The 27,739-nt window shown below is 36.8% G+C and overlaps 1 protein-coding gene across 5 annotated transcripts in view; it reads right to left on the reverse strand.

The window, feature by feature from the left end:
• LOC136828670 (2-oxoglutarate and iron-dependent oxygenase domain-containing protein 3-like) overlaps window positions 1-27,739 on the reverse strand; it is a 60,312-nt gene that overhangs the window by 18,787 nt on the left and 13,786 nt on the right. For all 5 annotated transcript variants that reach the window (XM_067086757.1, XM_067086761.1, XM_067086758.1 and 2 more), the window contains exons 3-6: window positions 27,490-27,604; window positions 23,506-23,599; window positions 19,402-19,636; window positions 7,598-7,751 (exon numbers count right to left, since the gene is read on the reverse strand). In XM_067086757.1, the coding sequence (XP_066942858.1) occupies window positions 7,598-7,751; window positions 19,402-19,636; window positions 23,506-23,599; window positions 27,490-27,604 (598 nt within the window). The remainder of the gene's footprint in view (window positions 1-7,597; window positions 7,752-19,401; window positions 19,637-23,505; window positions 23,600-27,489; window positions 27,605-27,739) is intronic.

The following is a 27,739-nucleotide window of genomic DNA, read 5'->3' on the forward strand; positions in this document are numbered from 1 at the left end:
AATGGGTATAATACAGTAACTGTACTGCCTTTGTATCATATATATATACAAAATTATAAATAATACACATTTTTTCATACCGATTTCACACTTAAAAGGATGAAAACTTATAATTGACTTCAAAATTAAACAAACACTTTCTGCAAGGGTATCATCTTGAAAAGTGCAGTAATTTTGTGAATGGGGATCACATCTTGGAAAAGTACACTAACTCTACGTGCTGTCCAGTAATTACCTTTGTATCATATTTATGGATGTACAAAACTAAAAATAACACATTTTTCATAAGATTTTACACGTAAATGCATGAAAACTTATAAATTACTTAAAAAACTAAACATAAACTGTTCTGCAGGGTTTCTCAAGGATTTTGGAAATGTCACTTGTCTGTGAAAAAATTGCATATGCCAATTAGTTAGGCTCCAATGAAAAGTTCATGTCTGTGAATTCACACGACTTGAGAGCGGTAAGATCGAGGTATTACTGTATGTTTGTATGTATGTACATATGTATGTGCATATATATAATATATATATATATATATATATATATATATATATATATATATATATATATATATATATATATATATATAAGGGATTTTGACGAAGGAAAAATCTATTTCTGGATCGAACCACGTCGACTTCCTTCCATCAGGGGAGGTTTTGCTGATTCCACACCCTACCTTCCTGGCCAAAAATGAAGATCCGCAGCATAGGTGGTCGCCTTGGAAAATTCTTCCTCTGCCTCTAGACCTGTCCCTGTGTCCAGTTCATACTTTGAGGGCTTATTTAGACAGGTCCTCTCACATCTCTTCTGGGCCTCTCTTTATCAGGGAAGGAGGGGTAATCTCTCTATGTCTGCTATTAGACAACAGATCCTTTACTTTATCAAGCAGGCTAACCCTGACTCAGTCCCAAAAGTTCATGATATTAGAGCTGTGGCCACCTCCGTTAATTACTTTCACTACATGAATTTCCACGGATCTTACCAGGTACACCGGTTGGAAGTCACCCTTGGTTTTCAAACGTCACTATTTGAAATCCTTAGAAGCTCTTAAATTCTCAGCAGTCGCGGCAGGAACGTTGTCCCTCCCTCTGGTTCCCTTCTGATTCCTAGTCATTTCCTCCTCCACTGCCTCAGTTATCCCCTTTACGGTCATTTCAGTCAGGCTTGCCTTGACTTCTCACCTGGCTGTGTTATCTATGTATTTGTCTAAATGACACATTTAAGTTATAAGGTTTTCAATATTGTATAGTTATTTTGTTTATGTACATTTTTCACATTGTCATGTTAATTTTAAGCTAACATCAGTTTCTTTTGTACATTATTGTTATTGTTACTAGTGATTAAAAAGTTTCTTTTGGACCTTGGTCTTCTGTTCCCCTTAGAATTTTTATCTTTTAGTTTAAGAATTATGTTTATTTCTCTGTTAATTTTTCATCGGCTGACACGGGACCCGATCCAGAAAAGGGATTTTGACGGCTGAAAAATCTATTTCTGGAGAGGGACCGTCACCCGATGACCCACCTCCATCATGTGTCATGTCCCTCCCATAGTAAACATCATTCTAGTGGGGTGTTGCTTTCATGGAATGTGGCTAGCAGTGTTTTGTGCTGTCCACGGGTGGTACATGGGTTTGTAACGGCACCTCCCTGTGGGACTTTTTGACCTTGGGATCTCTATAGGATAAGGTTCCGTGTTTTTGTAGTTCACCCTTTTCCATACACGACTCCATCTGATGGAGCTCGCTCTAGGGTAGTAACTCCAGCATTTCATTTAGCTTTCTCTGGTATCTAGCAATGGAATTACCTAGAAATAAGTGCTGAATGGACTTTTCATCGGGTGACACGGTCCCCTCTCCAGAAATAGATTTTCCTTATATCAAAATCCCTATATATATATATATATATATATATATATATATATATAATACCAATAGGTATTAGCACATATGCACACACTGTGTTCATAATGTTTTAAAAATGCATCTTTGGAAGACAAAAACTAACACAAAATTTGTTGTTGCCAGCCACGTGGACTGTGACCAGCAGGAAACAGAAATGGATTAACATTCCTCGAGAGCTTGAAGAGATGAACTCTCTCTCTCTCTCTCTCTCAGGAAACAGAAATGGATTAACATTCCTCGAGAGCTTAAAGAGATGAATCTCTCTCTCTCTCTCTCTCTCTCTCTCTCTCTCTCTCTCTCTCTCTCTCTCTCTCTCTCTCTCTCAGTATTAGCACATAACATATTCACACACTGTGTGTGTGTTCTTAATGTTTTAAAAAATGTGTAGTACAGGTAATACATCTTTTGAAGACAAAAAACAAACAAATTTTGTTGTTGTCAGTCTCGTGGAGTTTTATAATAAAGAGTGTAACCAGCAGGTAAACAAAAAGTGGATTAACATTCTTGAGATATTAATTTTGTTTTGAAGGTATGCCAATGCAGCATTAGTGAATATCTTCTGAAGTAAAAAAAATAAAACTTCTTTTGTTGCTGAAGAATCTCAGAACCAAAAATTTTCCACTCAAGGTAATGAGAAGGAATTCATTCTATTCTTCATGTAATCAGTAAAATGCATACTTTATTAAAAACTACGTACTGTACTGCATTCAAAACAGAAACACTTATCTTATCATGTATCTTGTGTATCATGCGAGTTCCTTCCTTTTTTGAGAGACTGAATTACAATAAACTAACCTCTTTTCTTCCTTCTCTCTATCTATCCAATCCTCTAGTTAAATGAAAAAAGTAAAAGAGAATAATGAAAGTATCATTGGTAATGTTATACTCGTTGTGTAAATGCGCACAGCCATAAACAACCAAACGAGAAACAGCTGTTTCCTATGAACAACTGAATTGGATAACAACAGCTGTTTCGCTTACATTTCAACCATTATACGACAGTAAAAAATTACCATATTTATGTTACAAATGATGTCAGGTAAAATAGGACTGATACATTTTTACATTATACCCTCTGCTCCTAAATGGACCAGGGAGGTGACAACCCATGTTGGACAAACTTACCAGCTGGTTTAGAGAGTACCCAGATTCCTCCCACCCATGGCAAAGAAACAAAGGTATGCATTTTTGTAGGAACAAACGGTTAATTTTAAAAGTAATTTGTATTTTTCCTAACATACAAACCTGAAGTTCTTTACAGTAATGGCCCACCTCAGCCATCCCTCACTAAGGTTCCTGGGCCAGAAGGCAAAGTGGAGTGCAGACGAACAGGTGGACAGGGCTTCCCCCTGCCTGTCGGTAGTTTAATACTTTGTCAATAAGTTTGAATGGCCATTCCAGCTCACATTTGCAAGCTAAATTCTTGTCAGGTTGTGTGTTAAGAAAAACATACATTACTTTTAAAATTTGCTATTCTGGCTTAATGTTAGACAGGCCAATAAATGTAGTCTTTATTATGAAGCAACCACAGGAAATGCACCAAACACAGAAAGATTGTCACCTATCTGCATAACTTGAAAAAGCATGTGATGATCTGACAGTACAGAGACAAATACTTATTGGGCATTACAAAGACAGAGTAGGAGAAAGATGCATTATGCTAGTAATCTTTCATGATGACCATAACACTAGATCTTGTGTGAAGACAATGGTAGATGTGCTAGAAAACTAGAGATAAATGATGGTGTTCATCTAAGATCATCACTGAGCCCTTTGCTGTTTATCATAATAATAGAAGCTGCTGCAAAGAGGGCCTCTGAGAGCTACCCTATGTAGATGACATAGTGCTCATAGCCAAATATGAAACAGATGTGATAGAGATGTCTAAAATAGGGAAGGGTGGAATGGAGGAAGAGGACTGGAAGTAAATGTAGTGGCTGGGAAGGGAGCTAGAAAAAAATTACAGGCTGGAAAGTAGTCATGTGGTGCTCAGGATTAAAAATATATTTGGAGAAAGGTTTTCAGTGCCAACATGTATTGCAAGAGAAATAACAGACAGACAGTTCTCTGAAGAGGTAACGCCTGTATGTTACCTTCAATAAACAATAGACTGAGTTAAGAGATTAACTACTCATGGATGAAATGAAGAGATAGATACTCTAATAGTAAATAAAAAAGTTCCTTTAGTAAAGACAGCAAAGACTTACAATAGGCACAAAAGGCCTGTACTACTCTATGCAGCAAAAAATGGGCATTGACAAGGAAAATTAATGCGATTTTGAAAAGGTGTGACCATAAACTTTTATGACTGGTGGCTGGAGTACAGTGGAAAGATAATTTTACATAAGGAATTGGCAGAAAGATGTGGTAACAAGTGGATGGAAAAAAAGACTGAGAAGGTCTGGACATGTGATCAGGAAGTTGGTCAAAAAAGTGATATAGATATGGGAGTAGCACAACAAAGGCCTATAGAAAGGCCCAGGAAATTATGGAAAAGGGGACAGATGAGAATTCAGACCTGATAGGAGTTATGGAAGAAATTACACAAAAACATTTAAAATGTCATTGATTATAAAAACTTGATTTGTTTAAGACAAACCTATCCATTATAATTAGCCCTAGTTGCTATTTAACCCTTAAACGCCTGTTGGACGTAGCAAATGTCGACTAAAATTGTCTGTTGAATGCCGAGTGGACGTAGCAAACGTTGACTACAAAAAATTTCAACCTTCGGTCAACTTTGACTCGACCGAAATGGTCGAAAAACGCAATTGTAAGCTAAAACTCTTACATTCTAGTAATATTCAATCATGTACCTTCATTTTGCAACAAATTGGAAGTCTCTAGCACAATATTTCGATTTATGGTGAATTTTTGAAAAAACTTTTTCTTACGCCTGCGCGGTAACTTCGGTCGAAAATTTCAGAAATTCTTTCGTCATTTTGTCGTAGTTTTTGCACTGTTTTATGTTAGCCGTTACATAAAGTTTTATATATGAAAATGTGTGCAATTTCATGTACAATAAAATAGAAAATAACTCATGGTTGTAGCTTTTATCAGTTTTGAAATATTTTCATATAAATCACGATAACTGCTAAAATTTCAACCTTTGGTCAACTTTTGACTCGACCAAATGGTCAAAAAACCCAATTGTAAGCTAAAACTCTTACATTCTAGTAATATTCAATCATTTACCTTCATTTTGCAACCAATTGGAAGTCTCTAGCACAATATTTCGATTTATGGTGAATTTTTAAAAAAACCTTTTTCCTTACGTCCACGCCAGAAATTCTTTAAATCACGTTGTCGTAATGTTTGCACTGTTTTATATTAGTCGTTACATAAAGTTTTATATATGGAAATGTGTGCAATTTCATGTAGAATACAACAGAAAATAACTCATGGTTGTAGCTTTTATCAGTTTTGAAATATTTTCATATAAATCACGATAACTGCCAAAATTTCAAGCTTCGTCAACTTTAACTCGATTGAAATGGTCAAAAACGCAATTATAAGCTAAAACTCTTACATTCTAGTAATATTCAATCATGTACCTTCATTTTGCAACAAACTGGAAGTCTCTAGCACAATATTTCGATTTATGGTGAATTTCTGAAAAAAAAAATTTTTTTCCTTATGTCTGCGCTACGTAACTCGCCGAACATCTCAGAAATTCTTTCAATCATGTTGTCGTAATGTTTGCATCGTTTTACATTAGTCGTTACATAAAACTTTTATATATGAAAATGTGTGCAATTTCATGTAGAATACAACAGAAATTAGCTCAGGTTGTAGCTTTTATCAGTTTTGAAATATTTTCACATAAATCACAATAACTGCCAAAATTTCAACCTTCAGTCAACTTTAACTCGACCGAAATGGTCAAAAAACGCAATTGTAAGCTAAAACTCTTACATTCTAGTAATATTCAATTGTTTACCTTCATTTTGCAATAAATTGGAAGTCTCTAGCACAATATTTCGATTTATGGTGAATTTTTAAAAAAACATTTTCCTTACGCTCTGCGCGGTAACTCGCCGAACATCTCAGAAATTCTTTCGTCTCGTTGTCGTAATATTTGCACCGTTTTATATTAGTCGTTACATAAAGTTTTATATATGAAAATGTGCGCAATTTCATTTACAATACAACAAAAAATAACTCATGGTTGTAGCTTTTATCAGTTTTGAAATATTTTCATATAAATCACGATAAATAGAAAAATTCGACTTTCGGTCAACTTTAACTCGACCGAAATGGTCGAAAACTGCAACTGTAAGCCAAAACACTTACAGTCTAGTAATATTCAATCAATTAGCTTCATTTTTCAACAAACGGGAAGTCTCTAGCACAATATTTCGATTTATGGTGAATTTTTGAAAAAACATTTTTTACGTCCGCACGTTACAAATTCATGCATCATTTTGTGATAATATTTTCTCTGTGTTGCTTTGATCGTTTTAAAATTTGTTATATACCAAAATCATTGCAATTTAGTGTACAATACAACTAAAAAAAATTAAGTCATTAACTTTAACCGTTTTGCTTACAGCGCGATTTGTATACAATTATATAAGGTTTTTTTTTTCGCTGTCATATATTCCAATATTTATATATGATAATATTTTTTTCATTTCTGATGGTTGCATACTAAACTTCAGGCAATGACAAAAAAATGAGCCAAAAATGAACTCTTAATCTTAAAAACTAAGCGTGCTGTGATTTTTTGAAAAAAACTTTTTTTCCGCTTCGACGCTAACTCACCGAACGCCGCCGGCATACGGGAGACGTTTTTGTAAATAGGGCTTCGGCGTTAAAGGGTTAAGTGGAGAGATGAGAAGGTTTCATTCCAAGCTAAAGTGAGACCTTGACAGGTTTTGGGGAGCACTTGGGAACACAAAAGGTCACAAACTAAGTGTCCTCAAAACCTCAGGAGCTAATATAGTAATATATACCCAAGAGTGAACTTGAAATACTTTAGAAAGTACACAGATATTGACTAACCATTCAAGCAAGACACTAATGCCTGTAACACACGAAGATTGCATTTCCAAGATAAAAGGAGAGATGTACAGCAACTTTTGCCTGAAGAAAAATATAACCTGTCGAAATTAGATGAGCTGAGGAGAGCTCACATGCTAAAAAACTGGTGACTTTCTAACTTGTATTCTTTCATCTTCGACCCTTCCATTTCACGGCATTTGGCACCGAAAGTTAAGGCTAATTATGACTGATGGGTTTGTCATGATAAAATGTATTATTTACAATTGTTGTAATAGATGGTGTGGTGGTAACAAACAAGAATTAACTATTCTTCTTCGTCTCAGCTTAGTCTAGTTTCTATATGGGGTCGCTGTTTTGGATGAGCTATTTCCTGTGTGGTGCACTTCTGCTTCATCAAGTCCCTTTTCTCTCAAGTTCTCTCTCACCCAGTCTCTCCATCTCTTCTTGGTCTTCCTCGTCTTCTTCTACCCTGCACTTCCATCTCCATGGCATGCCTTCCAATATGGTCTTTCTCCCTCCTCAGTAGGTGTCTGTACCATCTCAATCTCCCTTCCTGCACTCTCTTTGATATTTCAATCATCTTTGATGACCCTCTTATATATTCATTCCTAATCCTTTCCTCCCTTGTTACACTATAACTATGGATCTATAAAATAATTCTATGGTAAGACTATATAATCATACCTTGTCAACATGCGGGTGCCAATATTCATCATGGACAGTCTGTGGAGGTGCCGAAATAATGCGAGAAAAGAAGGTTGGATGAGTTAAGTAAAGTTTGTCCTTATTGATTCCAAAATGATCAGCAATAGCACCATGTATCTTGTTTTTCACATGGCTGCAATAAAAATATATTTTCATTAATAAAAACAAGTAGATACTATCATGCAGTACAATATATGGCAAACATGAACAAAAGCACTCATTACCTACTATCTTGGAACAATCCTAGCTTAAAATATTTGAAAATACACTTATTCAAATTCTACCCCGCTGAGGAAAGATACACGGAAGTTATACAAATGCTGCTGTCATGTGAGCTTGGTCCTCTGAAATTTTATGATAATCAAGCTTTAATATGCCTTAGAATTAGACCACTTTATTCCTGTGATAAACTCTTATGAAAACTTTTTATACCATTGTGCTTGCTAGAATAAAGTACTGTATACTAAACAGATGCTGAATACCCAAAATTTCCCAAGGTCCATGCATGGAAGAAAAGTGTTACTAAATATAAATTTTCATAATAAAATTTATTATCTGGATACTTACCTACTGTCAAAGTTAGCCTTATACTCTGCGCCGAAAGGCAAGTCAGCATTCAAACAAAAAGAAGAATATTGCTTGGCTGACCTGGAAGACTGTCTAGTTCACCTGTTCTCCTCCAGGTGTGTTCTAATGTTTTAGCTCTTGTCAGAATTCTCCTTGATAGCCATACTAAGTGTGGGGAGTATGGGTGGGGTCTACTTTAATGGTAGGTAAGTATCCAAATAATAAATTTTATTATGAAAATTTATATTATTTGGGATGAATCTGACATACTATTAGTTAGCTGATTCTCACACTGAGAAAAAGGAGGGTGGGTAGTGCAACTAGACAAATTCCACTCTGCCAAGCGAGCAAAGAGCTTCTTTATGCAGCCCAAAACATTCTTACCTGATCTGGAATCCTTCCTGGATACAGTCAACCCCCTGTATTTGCAGGGATTAGGGACCACAACAACCCACAAATACCAAAAATTTGCAATATATTGGAACCCTCCTCTAAAAATGCTTATATGTAATTGCCTATTTCAAGCCAATCAGCGTCGAGGAGAGCTGGTACCCTGCTGTGTGACTGGCTCCATCCAACCCTTCCAGATACTACCTATCATCATGGAGAGAGAGAGAGAGAGAGAGAGAGAGAGAGAGAGAGAGAGAGAGAGAGAGAAACTAACTGAGTACAGTAAACCTTAAACTAAGATACTTTTAACTGCTTATTTTAATAGTTCAAACAAAATTATACCTTAACCTATTATCCTAAAACACTTTAATATCATTTCAAGGTCATCTTTCAGCATTATTTTACCCTTAAAAATATATGGCTCACAGCTACATGTGAAACTAATAAAACTACCCCTGAGAGAGAGAGAGAGAGAGAGAGAGAGAGAGAGAGAGAGAGAGAGAGAGAGAGAGAGAGAGAGAGAGAGAGAGAGAACAAAAATACATTTGCACATTCAAAAAATATTTAATACACTAGTGACAGTATGTACACAAAGGTAAATAATTCACAAAACTAGGTTATAAGAATGTGCAGTATTGGTAAACATTAAACTAAAATCAATCATAATAAAGAGGTGAAACTTCCTCACAAAGCATCAGAGCTACAAGCCAATCAGCAACTAGCAGAGTTGATATCCTGCTCTGTGATTGGTTCTTCTAATCCTTCCAGCCAATACTGTCTAAGCTACAAGCCAATCAGCATTGAGATAACATACCCTACTGTGTGACAGCTACTTCTAACACAGGTAATGAGGGCCTGAGTCTGGCAAAGTCAAGACTACCTTCACCTTGTTTTACCTGCGGAATGTAACCTACCAGTCCCTCTATACCTTCTCTGTGGAACTTGTGGTGGCTGCTCAGCAAGTATTGAGGTTGAATATGTATTTTGTTTTAGGGTTGCATGAAAAATGTGTGTGTATCCCCTTTCCTTTATCTATCCTTCTCCCTGATTGAAAGCATTTGAGCCGAGGTGCAAGCTGGACCTAAGTTCAAAGTAAGCACACCAAAGTGCCTGTTCTATTAACCAAGAATGTGTCACCCACTGTCCTTCCTCCTATAATAAGGGGAAGGGGAGACATGGTACAGTTTTCCTCAAACCTATCCACTTAAAACTGAAAAACTACCAACCAGTGGAACACTGTCTGAAGGAAAGGTCTGAGGTTCTCAGAACTTTGTTCCTACAAAGTTTTCTCCTTGGTCATGAGACATCTCTTATATATTATTCTCTGTCCTACTGTACATGTATTGTATTTTGAAATACGGATGGGTGTAGCAAGTTCTCACACCTAGTTACAGGGACTAACTCCCACTATGTGGTGAGTTTCCATGTGTAAAAAGCTTTTCACATTGGTTTTGCCAACCCAACCTTAGCCATCCCAGTTTGTTTACCTAGGAGACGTGCAAAATACTTTTTAAAATTTGTCATATTTCACCAGATCATTAAGCAAAAAGTTTCCAGCTCCACATGCAATTGCTGAATGAGTCAATAGCCCTAAGACTCTATTAAAACTGCTGTTGAAGAAATAGTATGTAAACAATTTCTCAATTATAAGACAAAAATTAAAATTTTTATGATAAAACTGATTATTTGGTTACTTACCTACTGTTCAAAGTAGCTTATATCTTTATGCCGTTAGGTACAATTGGCATTAAAAAAAAATGTTTGGCTGACCTACTACAACTGTCTCTGTAATCACCTGTTTCCTCCCCAGTGACAGAATGTTTTTACATTCTTGTCAGAATTCTTCATGACCACCCACTAAAATGTGGGGAGGCTGGGTTGGTTTCCACTTTAACAATAAGTATCCAAATAATAAATTTTATCATAAAAATGTTCATTATTTGGTATGAATCCTACCTACTGTTGAGTTAGCTGACTACTACATTGAATGAGGATGGTAAGTAAGTGCAGCCAGAGAAAAAAGTGTTCAGCCAAGCAAACTAAAAGCTTTTCAATGAGGGGAAAAAGCTTCTAAACATTCTTGTCCATTGTGTGATCCTTCCTATAGCAGATTCACTTAAGGTAGATTCTTGGGCCTACGAGACGTTTGTTTGGCGGCCTCTGATTGGCTGGTACTGGGAGGTATGCAGCTTGCTCATTGTTTCATTTTAATGTATGTAGCTCAGAAAGCTTTCAATATCTTTATATTTCTTCATTTATCTCACATTTTACACAAGATAGGAAAGTTTTGGTCATACCATAGGATTCGGTATTAATTGTACAACTAAATCATGATTTCCTGAAATCAGTAAGATAAAACACAAAGGAATTACAACGAGTAAAAGTGAAGAGAGAAATATTTCATTCTTTATATCTGTTTTTACATATCGTCGAATTTTGCATCATTCATGCGATCAAGATAAAATAAAACTTGTGTTTTCATACAACAAATTCACCCTGAATACGCTGGTGCTTTCAGATTTTAGATGCGTGCAATGTGTGAAGAGAAAATGAAGAATATGTCTTATTATGTTGCATCCGTTCTTGACTCAGTTTGGCAGTAGAAACCGAGAGACGGTGATCTGCAAAGCTGAGGCGCCGGTGACAGTTGCCAATTGGCAATATGAGAAGTTAACAGTTTTGGCAATATTTACCATATTGTTATGTCATTACATTTTCTGTAAATAAAGGCATAGAATTCCCATTACGAATGTCAAACTTTTTCACTCCAATATCATATAATTATGCCCGTATGTCTGGACATACCTGATAAGAAAAAATTAATAATCATATGGATGTATCTGGATGTGTTGGCTTCAATTTAGGCTAGGTGAGAAATTTGCATACTGTAGGCTACATGATAAATAACAGGCCTGCACAACTATCAAATATAACATGTATATAGAGGAATAAACGTTCTGGTGTAAGAGCAGCTCAAACAAATTCTGAAAAAGATAGAATTTCATATTCGTTACATCGCCAGTAGATTTTATGGTAAGAAATAAAAAGATGTACTTTCGTTCATTGAATGAGCATATAAAAACCATCAGCTTTTCGTGTTATTGACCAGAGAAGCAAGCGGCCATAATAATGAACTCGTAATTATTTAGCCTGTTATTTATCATGTAGCCTACAGAATGCAAATTTCTCATCTAGACTAAATTGAAGCCAACACAACCAGATGTATCCATATGATTATTAATTTTTTCTTATCAGACATGTCCAGATATACGGACATATATGATATTGGAGTGAAAAAGTTCCACAGTCATAATGTGAATTCTATGCATTTAGGTGCAGAAAATGTAATGACATAATAATACGGTAAATATTGTGGAAACTCCAAACTTATCATATCGCTAATTGGCAACTGTCAACGGCGGCTCAAAGCTCTCGCCTCTCGCTGTTTGCAGATCACCGTCTCTCGGCACTACTGCCAAACTGAGTCAAGTACGCATGCTACATAATACGACATATTCTTCATTTTCTCTTCACATATCACATGCATCTAAAATCTGAAAGCACCAGCGTATTCAGGGTGAATTTATTGTATGAAAACACTGGTTTTATTTTATCTTGATCGCATCAATGATGCAAAATCCGACGATATGTAAAAACAGGTATAAAGAATGAAATGCTTCTCTCTTTACTTCTACTCGTTGTAATTCCTTTGTGCTTTATCTTACTGGTTTCAGAAAATCACGATTTAGTTGTACAATTAATAACGAATCCTATGGTATGATCAGAACTTTCCTATCTTGTGTAAAACGTGAGATAAATAAAGAAATATAAACATATTGCAAGTTTTCTGAGCTACAAACGTTAAAATGAAACAGTGAGCGAGCTGCAGAGGCCGCCAAACAAACGTCTCTTAGGCCCAAGAATCTACCTTAAGTGAATCGGCTATAGTATGTACCGCTCCCAAACGATGGAAACAGCAGGGTGTAACAGCCTCATAGTGAGACTTGTCAGAGGATCCTTACAGGGAAAAAGGACTAACTCATACAGGACATACTAGTACAGTAACTCCTGTGCCCGAGTTGAAAGCCCATAACCGACAGTTCAAAATTAAAGACAACTACCACCTTTAGATATGAAGATGCATGCCTATACTGTACACCAATGTGTACCGTCATGCTTCCAATATTAATATCGTGATTTCCTAACAACAAAGGAAAAGAGAGAAAGCACGGTTACCCTCATATTTGGTTTGGGAGAAAGTGTTCCCATTGCAACGCTGGGACTAAGGGCTTTACATGACTCATATGAAATTTGAATGTTTTGCAAATAATGAGAGGCAAAAAACAGTTACCGGGTATGTCACCAATGAGCTCAGCTGACAACCTTCAAGACATGCTTATGGCATGAATGCCATGAGGATTTACTTTAATAAATGGTAAAAGAGCGGAATCAACTCTGTGTGCACTGACTTAGTCAATCATTCCTGGACATAGTAGTGTTTTGCCTCCTAATGCCATAGGATAAATTTTTAACTCCTCCTCTTAAAAGTTTAAGTCTGTCCAGGTAAACCCTTAAGAGTTTCAATTGAACATAACAAAGCCACTTCATTGCCCACCAAAGCAGCTAAATTACAAACAAACCTGAGAAAGGGCTTTGACTTCCATCTTTTCTCTCAGCAATAATAGAAAAAAAGGTTTCTACTAGAACAAAGTCCACATACAAGAAAGGGCTTGAGGCTCACTCAACATCCTCCTCCTCCTCACCTGACTTTAGGGCTGGCCCCGAGAAGCACGAGGAATGGGTCAAAAACACACTCTTCCCTTTCTGATGGAGGTTGAAGATTGCTGAACTCATAATAAGGATTTGGTGATAACTTAGCCTTGTTTTAACTGTGAGGTCAATGAGAGCAGCTGCCAAAGGCTTGCCTGCACTTATCTTCAAGGCCACAGGAGGCATCTCCCCAACCCAAAATTGGTCATTAACAAAACCATGAGAGAACACTATGCATAACTATAATTATTGTGTTCAGTTTCAATGACCCAACCAGCCTGCACCTTGAAGACACTGTACTATTACCTATGACAAAGGTTTGTATACTATACAGTACTTTGTAAGAACAAAAGACTTTCAGGTGCAAAATAACTTGAACAGAATACAGAAATTAATTATTATTTTCATTATCATTACAATCACTTCCTTTAATGCCCCGTGATGCAAAGGGCCTCTATGAAATATCACTTATAGTAACAGAAAATTATATTTTCATAATAAAATTAAGTTTCATATATACTTACTAAGTAATTACATAGCTAACATATCTACCTTGTGCGGAGGAAAGCAGGAGCAACATGGCAGCCATTTTCCAATTTGTTCGTGCCCTCATGTCCATAAGAGGTAAGTATATATAAAACTTAATTTTTTTCATGAAAATGTCATTTTCATATACAGAACTTACCAAGTAATTACATAGCTGAATCCCACACTGAATGGGATGTACAGTAGAGCCCCGGTCCTCAACGTTAATCTGTTCCAGAAGAAGCATCAAGATTCGATTTAATCGAATTCTGAATCAATTTCTCCCATAAGAAATAACTGAAAATGGATTAATCCATTCCTGACCACCAGTCACTACCCAAACCTTGCCTTTTTATACAAAACATTACACAAATTACAATTAAATAAGTTCAGAGTTGAATAACTTACCGTATCAGAAGCACTTTTTACATTTTTAAATGCATACTGTATCAAAAAAATTGGCCTACGACCAATGTGGCCGTATTACCGATGGTAGACCGAGCGCTACGCTAGGCTAGGTAGCCTATAGGCACTACCAGAATGTACTGTAACAGGTACACATGAAAACTGTTGTTAATAATGATAACATTGAAAAACAAGCCTGATTATCACAGTAAATTAATAATACAGTATTTATAAGCCGAATTACTGTATGTCTGTTATCATAAAATTACGAAAAATTTACTAAATTACGTCGGAACTCGGCAGCTTGTGGCATGAGCAGATGTAAACAAACCAAAGCGCCACCCTGGTGGTGTATCGTGGTACTAATTACATAAACATTGTTTACGTTCAGTATTTATGGTAAATTTCATATAAAGTCTACTGGAATAGTGTAAAAAAAACCACTGTAAAACATCTTTCAGTAAATATTATGATACCCTAACATATTGGGACCCATGATTGGATGAAAATTCAGTGCAGAAAGCCAAAAAAATGATGATATATACCTGTAAAAGCATGTACTTCTCCAAAAGCAGCAGCAGCAGCATGTGTGGGCTTTAAATGCTTTTAAATATTCAGTAAATATTATGATACCCTAACATATTGGGACCCATGATTGGATGAAAATTCAGTGCAGAAAGCCAAAAAAATGATGATATATACCTGTAAAAGCATGTACTTCTCCAAACAGCAGCATGTGTGGGCTTTAAATGCTTTTAAATACACATGGGAAGAACGCCACCAACAACGCCAACTAGCGGCAGCTGCCCGAAACATTTTTCTGCAAACATCATAGGATTCATCGGGTCAGATTCCGGTTTGTTGTTCGAGCTCCAACGCAAAATTTACTCAACATTTCGTGTCAAAATCCGATTACGTCAAGTTCTAGTACGGTCGAGGACCAGGGTTCTACTGTATGGACATGGTCTACTCCAAAACATTAAAGCAAGATAATGAGTTTGAAACAGAAAGATCTGCTGGCACTGTATGCAATGCTTGTTGTTTCCTTACCTGGTAAGAGAGCTACTGCAGGTGAATACTGCCTCTGGTTGGTGCGCATCTTAACCTGTAGTGGCGTGGCTGTTGAGCCGTGGAGCATCTCTACATAAGTGGGAGCTTTGTAGTGGAAGATAGTTCCTCTTTGGAGGAGTGGTAGAGCTTTCGACTGGCACGCTGTTGGCCCAGCGTTCGACTCTCTGAGCCGCCAAAGAAGAATTAGAGGAATTTATTTCTGGTGATAGAAATTCATTGCTCGTCATAATGTGGTTCGGATTCCACAATAAGCTGTAGGTTCCGTTGCTAGGTAACCAGTAGGTTCTTAGCCACGTAAAAATAAGTCTAATCCTTCGGGCCAGCCCTAGGAGAGCTGTTAACCAGCTCAGTGGTCTGGTTAAACTAAGATATATACTTACTACTGTAGTGGAAGATAAGCCTGATGGCTAACAAAGCATACAATAAGGTGCCCTTGCCTTTGGTGCAGTACTAACTTTAAAAAAAAAAAAAAAAAAAAACCACAACCTATCCACTATGACTTCAACTGGATAAAGCGAGTGATGTGTAATTCGATTTTGGTCTGCTCACAGCAGTAATTATGGGTACTGCCTTGTTTGCTGATATAAGCTAAAGCCATGGTACTGTCTGTGTGCACCATGACTGTCTTGTTGCAGACTAAGTGCGTAAAATTCTGAAGGCCAAGCTGAACTGCCTTCAGCTCTCTTACTTTGATATGAAAGTCCTGTTGTTCTCGAGTCTACGTCCCCAAGACCTCTTGATGGTTTAGCAGGGCTCCCCAACCTCTGTTCGAGGCATTGGAATAGAAGTCTAGGTCAGGGTTCAAAGGATGAAGGGACTTCCCTTCCAACAGCCTTTCTTCTGACGGGGATCAGAGAAGCCACTCATCTAAGTAAAGACTGACACTGATCCCCACTAAGTGGAACCATTTTGATAGCGGAGCCAGGACTCGAGAGAACACTTGAGGGGCTGTTGAAAGACCAAAGCAAAGAGCCCGAAACTGGTAAACTTTGTCTTGGAAGACAAACCTTAGATACTTCCTGGAACCTGGATGAATGGGGATATGAAGGTAATTATCTTGCATATCTAAGGTTACCATCCAGTCGCCCTGGTGAAGGGATACAAGGACTGAGTGGTTTGTCTCCATCTTGTACTTTGTTTTCAAGACAAAGTGATTGAGCTGGTCTCCAACCCTCCAATGCCTTTGGTACCACAGAGAGAATTGTAAAATCCCTCCAAGCTGGTGTCCTGCACCTCCTCTATGACCCTTTTCTGTAAGAGGGAGGAGACTTCCTCCAATAGGGCTGAATGTCTCTCGGAGCCTACTGAGTAAGCTGTCAACGTGATGGGAGAGGTGACTAAGGGGGCTCTCCAAGAATGGAATGTCACGTAGCCCTCCTTCATAACATTGATAATCCAGGGCTCAGCTCCTCTTATCAGCCACCTTTCCCAAAACTTGAGTAGTCTGGCTCCTACAGGTGCATGAAGGACTTGTCTCACTTCCTATGTGCTGGCTTGGAAGAGCTCTTCTTAATGGCTCTGGATGAAAAATGTACATTTGCTCCCAGGCTATAGTGGGACTTGAATGGGATCCGAGCTCTCCCTCCACGAAAAGGCTGTTGCTGGAGGGTAGAGGTGGTCCTAGCTTGAATAGGAGAAGAGTCCTTGGGACGCCTAGATGACTGTTAGTAAATCTTGAGTCGTCTTCTTCTGTAGGCCCAATGCTATTTCTTTCACAGTGTCCTGAGGGAAAAGATGATTCTTGTCCAGGGGCAAGAACAGCAATGCAGACTTTTGGGTCTGGGTAACCCCCTTAGAAACAAAGGAGCACCAGAGCTCTCGTTTCTTCAGCACCCCAAAAGTAATGAGGGCAGAGAGCTCTAGCGAACCATTTCAAACAGCCTTGTCCACACAGGACAGAACCCCAAGCCAGTCAGAGGCAATATCCAAAGCGAGATCTTGATGGTCCTTAATTTTCTTGGTCAATGTACCCACAACCCAATCAAGGAAACAGGACTTCAAATACCTTGAATATGTCCTTTACCAGATAATCCAATTCTGTGGACATGAACATGATCTTGGCCAACAAGAAAGCAGATCGATGAGACGAGTCAATAGAGCCAGAGAAATCCCCTTGGGAGGAGGCAGCGACTCCCAAAGAGGGAGCCTCCCTGGTCACGTAGGACAAGTACCTCTCGTGTACCAGATGAGAAGGAGGAAAGGCAAAAGATGCTTTACCTACTCTCTTTTGGCAGAAAGCCAGTCTCTCATTTCCTTGAAAGACTTAATAGAGGAGGATGACAGGACCATCTTGGGTAGGCGTGTCCTGTCATCTGGCTGATTCCTCATTAAGAATGTCAAGACATGGGAAGGAGCAGCAGCTGGGGCAAAAAAGGAAGGAAAATTCATCATCAAATACCGCACAGGGCAACATATGAAGAAGAAAAAGCAAGTTCTGAATCATTCTCTTCTTCTGAGGAAATAGGAGACAGGTGATCATCCTGAGTAGGTTTAGAAGCAGAATAATCATTTCCATAATCTGGGCCAACTGTTGTTTAACTGGAGCCAGAGCGGGTTCGTCAGGGTCCAAAAGTGAATGAGACTGAGACCTAGGTGAGGATGAAAAAGGCGATGGTTGCCTGAGGAGCGGGCACTGGGTGCTTAGGAGCGGGTGCGGGGTACTCAAGAACGGGCGCTGGGTACTCAGGTGGCGGTGCCAGGCACACAGGGGCGGGTACTGGATGCTTGGCAGCCAGATATGGGTGCTAGGAGCAGATGCTGGGCGTACAGGTGAGACGGTTTCTGGACTGTTCCAGGGAGACACAGGTGGGCGCTGATGGACAGGGGTAGGAACAGAAGGGTCCAAGGAGAAACTACAAGATAGTGTGGGACTGCTCAGAGTCTGCTTATACTGCTTGACATGCAGAGGGTCTGGGCGACAACCATGGTCTTCAGAAAGGCGCCAGGAAATGTTGGCAGCATTTCATGACAAATCATAGTCATCTGAAGAGCTGGTGCCTACTAACACCTGGGAGTGGACAACAGGTGTGGCTGAGGGGGCAACTACCTGTGGGCAAACCCCATTGGCCTCCCTTGAATTTTCGGTATGTATTCTCCCAGGTTTGGAGAGCAGGACAGGGACCTCGGTCTAGAACTGACGGGACAGATAGCCACCTCCTCCACTTGCACTGCACTATCACTTTGCAATTTCTCTCCAAACACTTTTTCCATAACCACTTTAAGAGATGCCCCCAAATCACCAACAGTACTTACTACTAGATTAAGCTTTTTATCAAATCTGGACTCGAGACTGGCGATGGCATTAGAGTCAGAAGCATGGGAGTCTGGCAAGGGAGGAGAAAGCTGTACAGCAGGAGGGCAAGGAGTAGGAAAAACAGCAGGAACAGGAGAAGGGAGAGAAATAGAGCTAACTTCTAAACTAGTTTTTGGTGCAGTCTCTAAACTATGAGAGCGTTTTTCAGCTCTAGAAGCCGCTTTCCTCTTTCTATCTCTCTCTAACTTATTTAAATGAGATCTGAGTACCTCCCACTGTTTAATCTCACAAGTTGAACACTCTCTACAGGTCTTATCAACATTACATTCTTGCCCCCAACACTTAGCACAGACCGTGTTAAGATCGTAACAAGCTTTGGTGAGCCCAGACTTGCAGCCTAACTCGCTACAGTAGCGAATGCCAGAATTACTAGAGTCAGACATAATCTTAAGAAACTCACTGAAAACTAGTAAAAACTGCAAAAATTAAAATGCCTAGACACTGTCTAGCATAAGCGCAACCACAACAAAACAATTGTACTTCATCAAACATGAATGAAATATAGGAAAATCCAAAAAAGTCGCTGCAATATGGAGCAATGTTTACACCCACATGGCCCGCCAAGGTAGATGCGTCAGCTATGTAATTACTTGGTAAGTTACTTAGATGAAATTTCAATTCAATGTATTTCCAATTTTAGTTAAATATCTAGTAACAACAAAGTATTATAATACTGGTCAGGACACATGATCAGATCATTAGCTTAACCAGTAAGTTAATAAATTCTCATACCAAAATTTACCTATATATTTTGAAATCTTCTGTAGTGAAAATATTCTTAGCTTCTTCAAGCTTATAGATATTAATAAAATCACTTCCATGTGACAGGGCTCCTGAATGCAGATCAAGAATTGAAGCACCTCCACTAGAGCCTCCTAAGGACAAACCTCTGTGGGCAATGTTGAGAAGTGCCTCTACCTCTGACAAGGTTACTACTGAATCAAATATGACACGTCCACATTTTACTGGTGTACATCCTGCAATACAGAATACCAATTGAATTAATAACAGACCATTTTTAGAACAGAAATGAATAAAATTTCCCTGAAGAATAACAGTAAGACCTACTATAATCTATAAAAATTCAGCAATCAATTCTCACACATCTGCAAAAACTATAACCATGTTATTAAATCTTATTTGAAAATTTCCAGATGAGTCCCATATGAATGTATGACATATACTGTATACAATATCTACTATACAATCCACCACACAGCACTAGATAAATAGTTTATATTGAAAGTCTTGCCTTTCCCTTTGTGGGATTCTATACCAAACAGTTTTCTAAAAGTTTAGTTTCAGTGCTAATAAAATTATGGAAGATCTTGTTTTTCTTTTTTGTTAAGCAATCTCACTGAGTCTTACCTACTTATCTAAGTGATTATTGGTTATTTTGAGGTTTAGGCCTTAAGGCCAAGTGATGAAGCTTATCAGGGTTAGTTAGTCTAATCCAAGACCATGGTACCAAATCAAACCTCCCTTTACCTCCAAGTCTGTGTTTGATCTGTTAGAACAAATATTTTTGGGGCATTTATGGAGTTTGGGAAACTTATGAGAAAATTCTTTCAATCCCTTGCCTACTGACAGTAAGATTACATTTATATCTGAATTAAAAAAGGATAATTTAACGTCTCCTTTTTTGTTTTTAACAAAACTCCGTATGTACTACTTGAAACCAAGTTCTAACTGTACACTAAAAACAATGACATTTCATCCTTAAGTAACAACTGGCCACTGACTGGCAGTACAGTACTTTCATCATCCTTCATCAATGAACTTCAATATTAAAAGGTAATTAGTCTGTCCCTGGTACAAGGCTGTCATGCAATCCTGAAGGTTTCACAATTTTTTTGAAGATGAAACCTCTATCAATCAGGATTTGAAGCACAGTTAGTTCTCCTAACTTCTGACTTCATCACCAGCCTAAAGGATTAACCATTGACTTGTGCGGCTGATTCCTTCATGGGTACTTGTATGTTTATAGTCTGTTATGCCTCATGGTCACCATTAGGAGTGGCAATTTCACACTCTCTTTGGTCGGGAATATCTCCTACCCTACAGAACACATTCAACCTAGGATGAGGAGTAGGGGTTATGTTATGGTGGAACAGACAAAGACAGATGATTGGTACAAGAGTGCACTACTGGACAACGAGTGCCTGAGATCCATCCGCTCTGGTATGGTAGTGATGCATTCAAATTATGTGATGTATTATTATAATTTTACCGATCACTATAATATGTTCTAGAACAAATGCAAATTCTAATATTTTTCAAACAATTCATCTGATGAATGAACAGAAGTTGACAATTTTCAGTTGACATGAACTTCTGATGGGTACCAACAGCGACTACTATAATTCTAAGGAAGTAAACTGTATGAAATTATCATGCACATTAACCCTTTTGCTGCATGCCTCTTATTGCCACTGGTGACAAGATCAATGCTCTGCTAATCGTGTAACTGACTAATTTTTTCCCTTTTATATTTGTACTTTGATTCTTTGGTATTTTCAATTTTTGTTGTTGTACTATACTGTTATGTTACTATAATGTTTTATTATAGTAGGTTAAAATAGGAAAATGATATGTAGGTAATTATTTAAGGGGGATGCCGACTGCCGAATTAAAAGGAATTGTCAAATTTTAGTTATTAATAGTTTTCAACTGTTTTCAGTCTAAATAAACAAATCCTGAAGTGATAATGCCCAAAAAAAATTTAGATTGGTTTATTGACAATTTTGTTCATCGTTTGTATGACACTGTGAAACATATTGTAAAAGAGACTTGTAAAGAATGTCTGTATAAATAACTCAGGACAGGATAAAGTAAGTTAAACTCGTTTTTGGACTGTTATGTGTAAATAAACATATCTTGTAACATTATTCCTAAAAAAAAATGTTTAGATTGGTTCAAGGACAATTTTGTTCGTTGCTTGTATGGCACTGTAAACGAAAAATTGTAAAAAATGTAAAAGTCTATATGAATAATCCTAGATAGGATCAAGTTTAAGTTATACAATTTTTTGGACTGTTTTATGTGTAAATGAACATATCTTGAAATGTTATGGCTAAAAAAATGTTTAGATTGGTTCATGGACAATTTTGTTCCTTGCTTGTAAGGCACGGTGAACGACAGATTGTAAAAAAATAAACCATGTAAAAGTGTTAACAAAATTTATTAAAAAATAACTGTCACCCACTAAAATATCCCATTTTCTCTAGTGGTAGCACCACAGAGAATACAGGTTATAATGATATGGGATAACTTGATCAAGATTTCCTGATTGTTTCAACCTTCTTGAATGTCCAAAAATATTTTTCTTTTGCCGTTTCCAGAAACTTACTTTTTTTTTCAAGACTACAAGCTTCGATCTCAAAGAGGACTGAAACAAGACTTGTGCTTATTCAGTATTAGTTGTAGAATAAGTGGTAAAAATTTTAAGCAAATCCTTTCAATCATAAGCTAGAAACAGTCACTTACTTTATAATAAGACCTTATGGCGTCAGTGCTGCCCATAAATGCAAATTTTAGGTAACATAAATCAAGAGATAGCACAGTTCTATTCATTTAATTATTGTGTAAATTTCAGGGCATATTTATTATATAACAAAATAGTTTTAGTGTAAAAATCAGTCTTCTGTCATAGTTTCATAGTTTTACAAAATAAGCAATAATTTTTTTTATTTTGCTGTTTTCTCAATGCTTACTTTTTCAAAACTGAATTCTTGTTTCTCCAAGAAGACTGAACCAAATTCAATCAAACTTTTACAGAATGTCGTATGACTATATATCTTGGTTTTGTCAGATAATTCATTTCTGAGTGAAAGTTTTTATTCTGCATAATACTGAAAAGTGGCGTCATGATTTTTTTTAACTGCAAAATACATGAACAAAGAGATCGAATTTCTAAATTTCCCCACAAGAGAATTTTCATTATTAGTTGTAGAATATGTGGTAAAAATTGTAAACAAATCCCTTTAATCATAAGGTAGTAACAAGCACTTACTTTACATACTGAATTATGAAGCTTTTATTAGCGATTCATTTCAGTGTGATAACTCTCAAAGCATGGAGTAAAGTAACACCATTTTTGTTATTTAGTTTAAAAATCTTCATTACAAACCCTCAACACTTTATCTTGGCCAAAAACCTACCTGGAAAAACCTCACAAAAAAAGAAAAAATAGACTTGGCATTGTAGAAAATATGAATTTATCTCAAATAAAAGTTTCATAAAAGATTTTTTACGAACTGAATCTTCAGTGGTCTTCCATTTGCAAACTGTATCACGTTTTCTTTGTACTCCCTCTGGTGCTTGACAAAAACGCTTCCTTCTCTGTCATTTCCTCTGATTCATGATCATCTCTGATAAAACCTGAGGTCAAAAAATTATCTAAGGTAGGTTTCTCTATAACTAAAATATAATAAACATCACCATATTCAGAACTATCTGATAGTTCAGGTCTACTACTATCACTGACATTTCCAAATAAATGCCTCTGTACTACTTCAGCATCAAGAGTCCTTCTCCCTGTGGTATTTTGATGGTTACTAAAGGTCTAGGCCTTGTTCTGAGATTATCCTGTAAGTTGAAAATCAAATGTTGCCATTTGTCGCTAGAATTTACACAAAAGCTGCTTAAAATGATGAGGGGAATGCGTTAACTATTACGAGCTGCTTAACTAGAACTAAAAGAATGATGACTGAGGAGATCAGTCCCATGTCATGGATGAGACCATTTGATGACTGAGGAGATCAGTCCCACACAGCAAAAGGGTTAAAACTGAGGCAAAAAACACTTGAGACAATAATATACTGTAATAAGAAATAAGACAGCAAACCTGGGAAATGTTTCAGTTCATCAGCATAGTCCTTGGAACAAGCAATATCAACTGAACGCTTGGGAATCACTTCTTGTTGTGTGGCAAATGGAACCTGAAATTTACATGACATAACTTTAAAACACAGATCTTTCAAATCATTATAAATTTGCAAACAAGATACGAAAACAGACCCAACTAACATAAAAGTATCTAAATGTATAATTTTAGATAATTCAGATCATTAAACACAAAATAATGAATCAATGAACCTCTTGTAGCTGAATTACATTATTTTACTGTCAGTTCAACCTGAGATTCACTAAACTTCCCTAAACTAGCCTAGAAAAGCCAGTGTGGTGTGTCAGTCAGGCCATTTGGAAGTGGCTGCTAAACGGAGATAAGAGTGAATAAGGGAATGAGAGAATCTACAATTGCACAGGTTAAAGGTAAAAGTTACACAAAGTATCGCTGAATAATTGTGTCCCACACATTCATTAACAGTATTTGTCTACAGTGGCCTCCCTTTTTCACGTGGGAAAAGGTTCCAGAACCTACTGTGGAAATGCAAAAATCCCCTAAAAATGCTTATAACTGCCAAATACTGTACCTTGTACCCCTTAAACTAAAATGCTTATAACTGCCTATTTTAACATTTCACAGCTTAATTTGATAGTTCAAACAAAAATATACCTTAATTAATCATACTAAAACAATTTAATGCCATTTCAAACAAAAATACATCCCAACCTTCATCCCAAAACACTGAACGTAACCTTAGATTATAGTAACTCTCCTGCTACTGTTACTTTTAAGTAGGCAATATACTGTACACCCCTAAAACACTGCCTATTTTAACAGTTCATCGCCAAACTTGACAGTTCAAACAAAAATATACCTCAAACTATCATCCCAGAATACCCTAATATCATTCCAAAGTTATTCTATCATTCCAAAGTTATGTTGCGAAATTAAGTATACCAGCCTCCAGCTGTTGCTCTTTTAAGTATCCAACTCTAAGGTTGGCCCATTTAAGAAAAACACATCAATGGAAAGATTAAGTAGATTAAGTATACCTTACTTTAACCAGACCACTGAACTGATTAACAGCTCTCCTAGGGCTGGCCCGAAGGATTAGACTTATTTTAGTGGCTAAGAACCAACTGGTTACCTAGCAACGGGACCTACAGCTTATTGTGGAATCCGAACCACATTATACCGAGGAATGAATTTCTAACACCAGAAATAAATTCCTCTAATTCTTCAGTGGCCGGCTGGAGAATCGATGACAGCCATCACTGCTCGACTAGATAAGGGCAAGTGAAAAACTGATCATCTAAAGCTGTCTTGGGAAGATACAGTAAAATTCCAACATAAGTACCCATTCATAAGAAGACAAGAAATACATCAAGCTCGTCTCCAAGATTTGTCAACATATGGGAAAATTATACCAGGGATGGAAGGAACATCCAATCAAGATGACCAAGTTTATTGTGGTACCATGCAGGAGTTGCAAGGAATTTTTAGTTAACCAGCTAGAAGACAAATGGGCCCTTTGGTCCCCTGTACCCCAGCAAGACACTTTCTCAAATTTTTGCTTCCCACGTTCCTCCACATTTTACACTCCAAAAGGAACCTGACTGACCCTGCCTCAGACTAATCATCCTAATGTCTCTACAAAACCATAAGAGAAGTGATCTTTAAATTTAAATATACAAATAACAATCATTCAAATATGTGTTATTTGTCTTTAATGCAAATGCAGATTCTTACTTCTAAATTGATCACTAAATCTGAATTGCACAGTTTATGTGAACACTAGTGTGAAAGTATGGCCTATTAAGGAAGTCTGGTGTCAGAGAGAACCTATCCTAGGCTAAGCTGAGAAACCTCCACAACAGTAAGAATTTTACATTATCAGACAGTCCATTAATGCAAGATTATACTATACTGTGTTGCATTGCATTATGACTAAAACCATTATAAAGATGTACATCAAAGGACAGCATATCAGACAAACTGCCGTCTCCTTTGATGTAGTTAAAAATATTTATATATGAAGAAAGTAAATTAACCCTTAAACGCCTACAGTACATATCATACGTCGACTAAAATTGTCTGTTGGGTGCCAAGTGGACATACTGTACGTCGACTACAAAAAATTTCAACCTTTGGTCAACTTTGACTCGACCGAAATGGTCGAAAAACGCAATTGTAAGCTAAAACTCTTACATTCTAGTAATATTCAATCATTTACCTTCATTTTGCAACAAATTGGAAGTCTCTAGCACAATATTTCGATTTATGATGAATTTTAAAAACTTCTTCCCTTACGTCCGCGCCAGAGAAATTCTTTTCACACGTTGTTGTAATATTTGCACCGTTTTATATTAGTCGTTACATAAAGTTTTATATATGGAAATGTGCGCAATTTCATGTAGAATACAACAGAAAATAACTCATGGTTGTAGCTTTTATCAGTTTTGAAATATTTTCATATAAATCATGATAACTGCCAAAATTTCAAGCTTCGGTCAAATTTAACTCGACCAAAATGATAAAAAAACGCAACTATAAGCTAAAACTCTTACATTCTAGTAATAGTTAATCATGTACCTTCATTTTGCAACATGCAACAAACTGGAAGTCTCTAGCACAATATTTCGATTTATGGTGAATTTCTGAAAAAAAAAAAAAAACTTTTTCCTTACGTCTGCACGCAACTCGGCTGAACATCTCAGAAATTCTTTAAATCACGTTGTCGTAATGTTTGCATCGTTTTACATTAGTCGTTACATAAACTTTTATATATGAAAATGTGCGCAATTTCATGTAGAATACAACAGAAAATAATTCATGGTTGTAGCTTTTATCACTTTTGAAATATTTTCACATAAATCACGATAACTGCCAAAATTTCAACCTTCGGTCAACTTTAACTCGACCGAAATGGTCAAAAAATGCAATTGTAAGCTAAAACTCTTACATTCTAGTAATATTCAATCATTTACCTTTATTTTGCAACAAATTGGAAGTCTCTAGCACAATATTTCGATTTATGGTGAATTTTTGAAAAAAAAAAAACTTTTTCCTTACGCCAACGTGGTAACTCGGCCGAACATCTCAGAAATTCTTTCGTCACGTTGTCGTAATGTTTGCAGCGTTTTATATTAGTCGTTACATAAACTTTTATATATGAAAATGTGCACAATTTCATGTATAATACAACAGAAAATAACTCATGGTTGTAGCTTTTATCAGTTTTGAAATATTTTCATATATAAATTACAATAAATAGAAAAAATTCGACCTTTGGTCAACTTTAACTCGACCGAAATGGTCGAAAAATGCAATTGTAAGCTAAAACACTTACAGTCTTGTAATATTCAATCAATTAGCTTCATTTTTCAACAAACGGGAAGTCTCTAGCACAATATTTCGATTTATGGTGAATTTTTGAAAAAACATTTTTTTACATCCGCTCATTACTTAATTCATGCATCATATTGTGATAATATTTTCTCTGTGTTGCTTTGATCGTTTTACAATTTGTTATATACCAAAATCATCGCAATTTAGTGTACAATACAAAGAAAAAAAAATAATCTGTTAGCTTTAACTGTTTTGCTCACAGCGCGATTTGTATAAAATTATATATGAAAATTTTTTTTGCTGTCATATATTTCAATATTTATATATGATAATGATATTTTTTCATTTCTGATGGTTGCATACTAAACTTCAGGCAATGACAAAAAAAGGAGCCAAAAATGAACTCTTAATCTTAAAAACTAAGCGTGCTGTGATTTTTTGAAAAAAAAACTTTTTTTCCGTTTCGGCGCTAACTCCCGAACGCCGCCGGCATACGGGAGACGTTTTTGTAAATAGAGGCTCGGCGTTTAAGGGTTAAGGATAAGAAGATATCCAAATCTGTGATGGGTTACCAATAAACTCTACCACTAAACTATAATAAAACACCAGGTAAAAAACAAAATATTGACTTACCACTTTATCAGCTTGGGTAAAATAAACAACCAACATTATACTAATCATCATAACAATTCTAGTGATGATACGACGCCAGTCAACTTTTAAGGTGCTTTTGTGTTCAGATCCTTCACTGTAAGGAAATGAAATGAGACTTGAAGTTGTATATTATTTCTGTATAAACTATGGATTGCACAAAATTCCTCCAAATGACCGGAAGAAAAAATTAAATTTTCAAAGTAATTTGTATTTTTCCTAAGATACAAAC

Source organism: Macrobrachium rosenbergii, chromosome 43 (assembly GCF_040412425.1).
Source record: "Macrobrachium rosenbergii isolate ZJJX-2024 chromosome 43, ASM4041242v1, whole genome shotgun sequence".
In the NCBI taxonomy this organism is placed as follows: Eukaryota; Metazoa; Arthropoda; class Malacostraca; order Decapoda; family Palaemonidae; genus Macrobrachium; species Macrobrachium rosenbergii.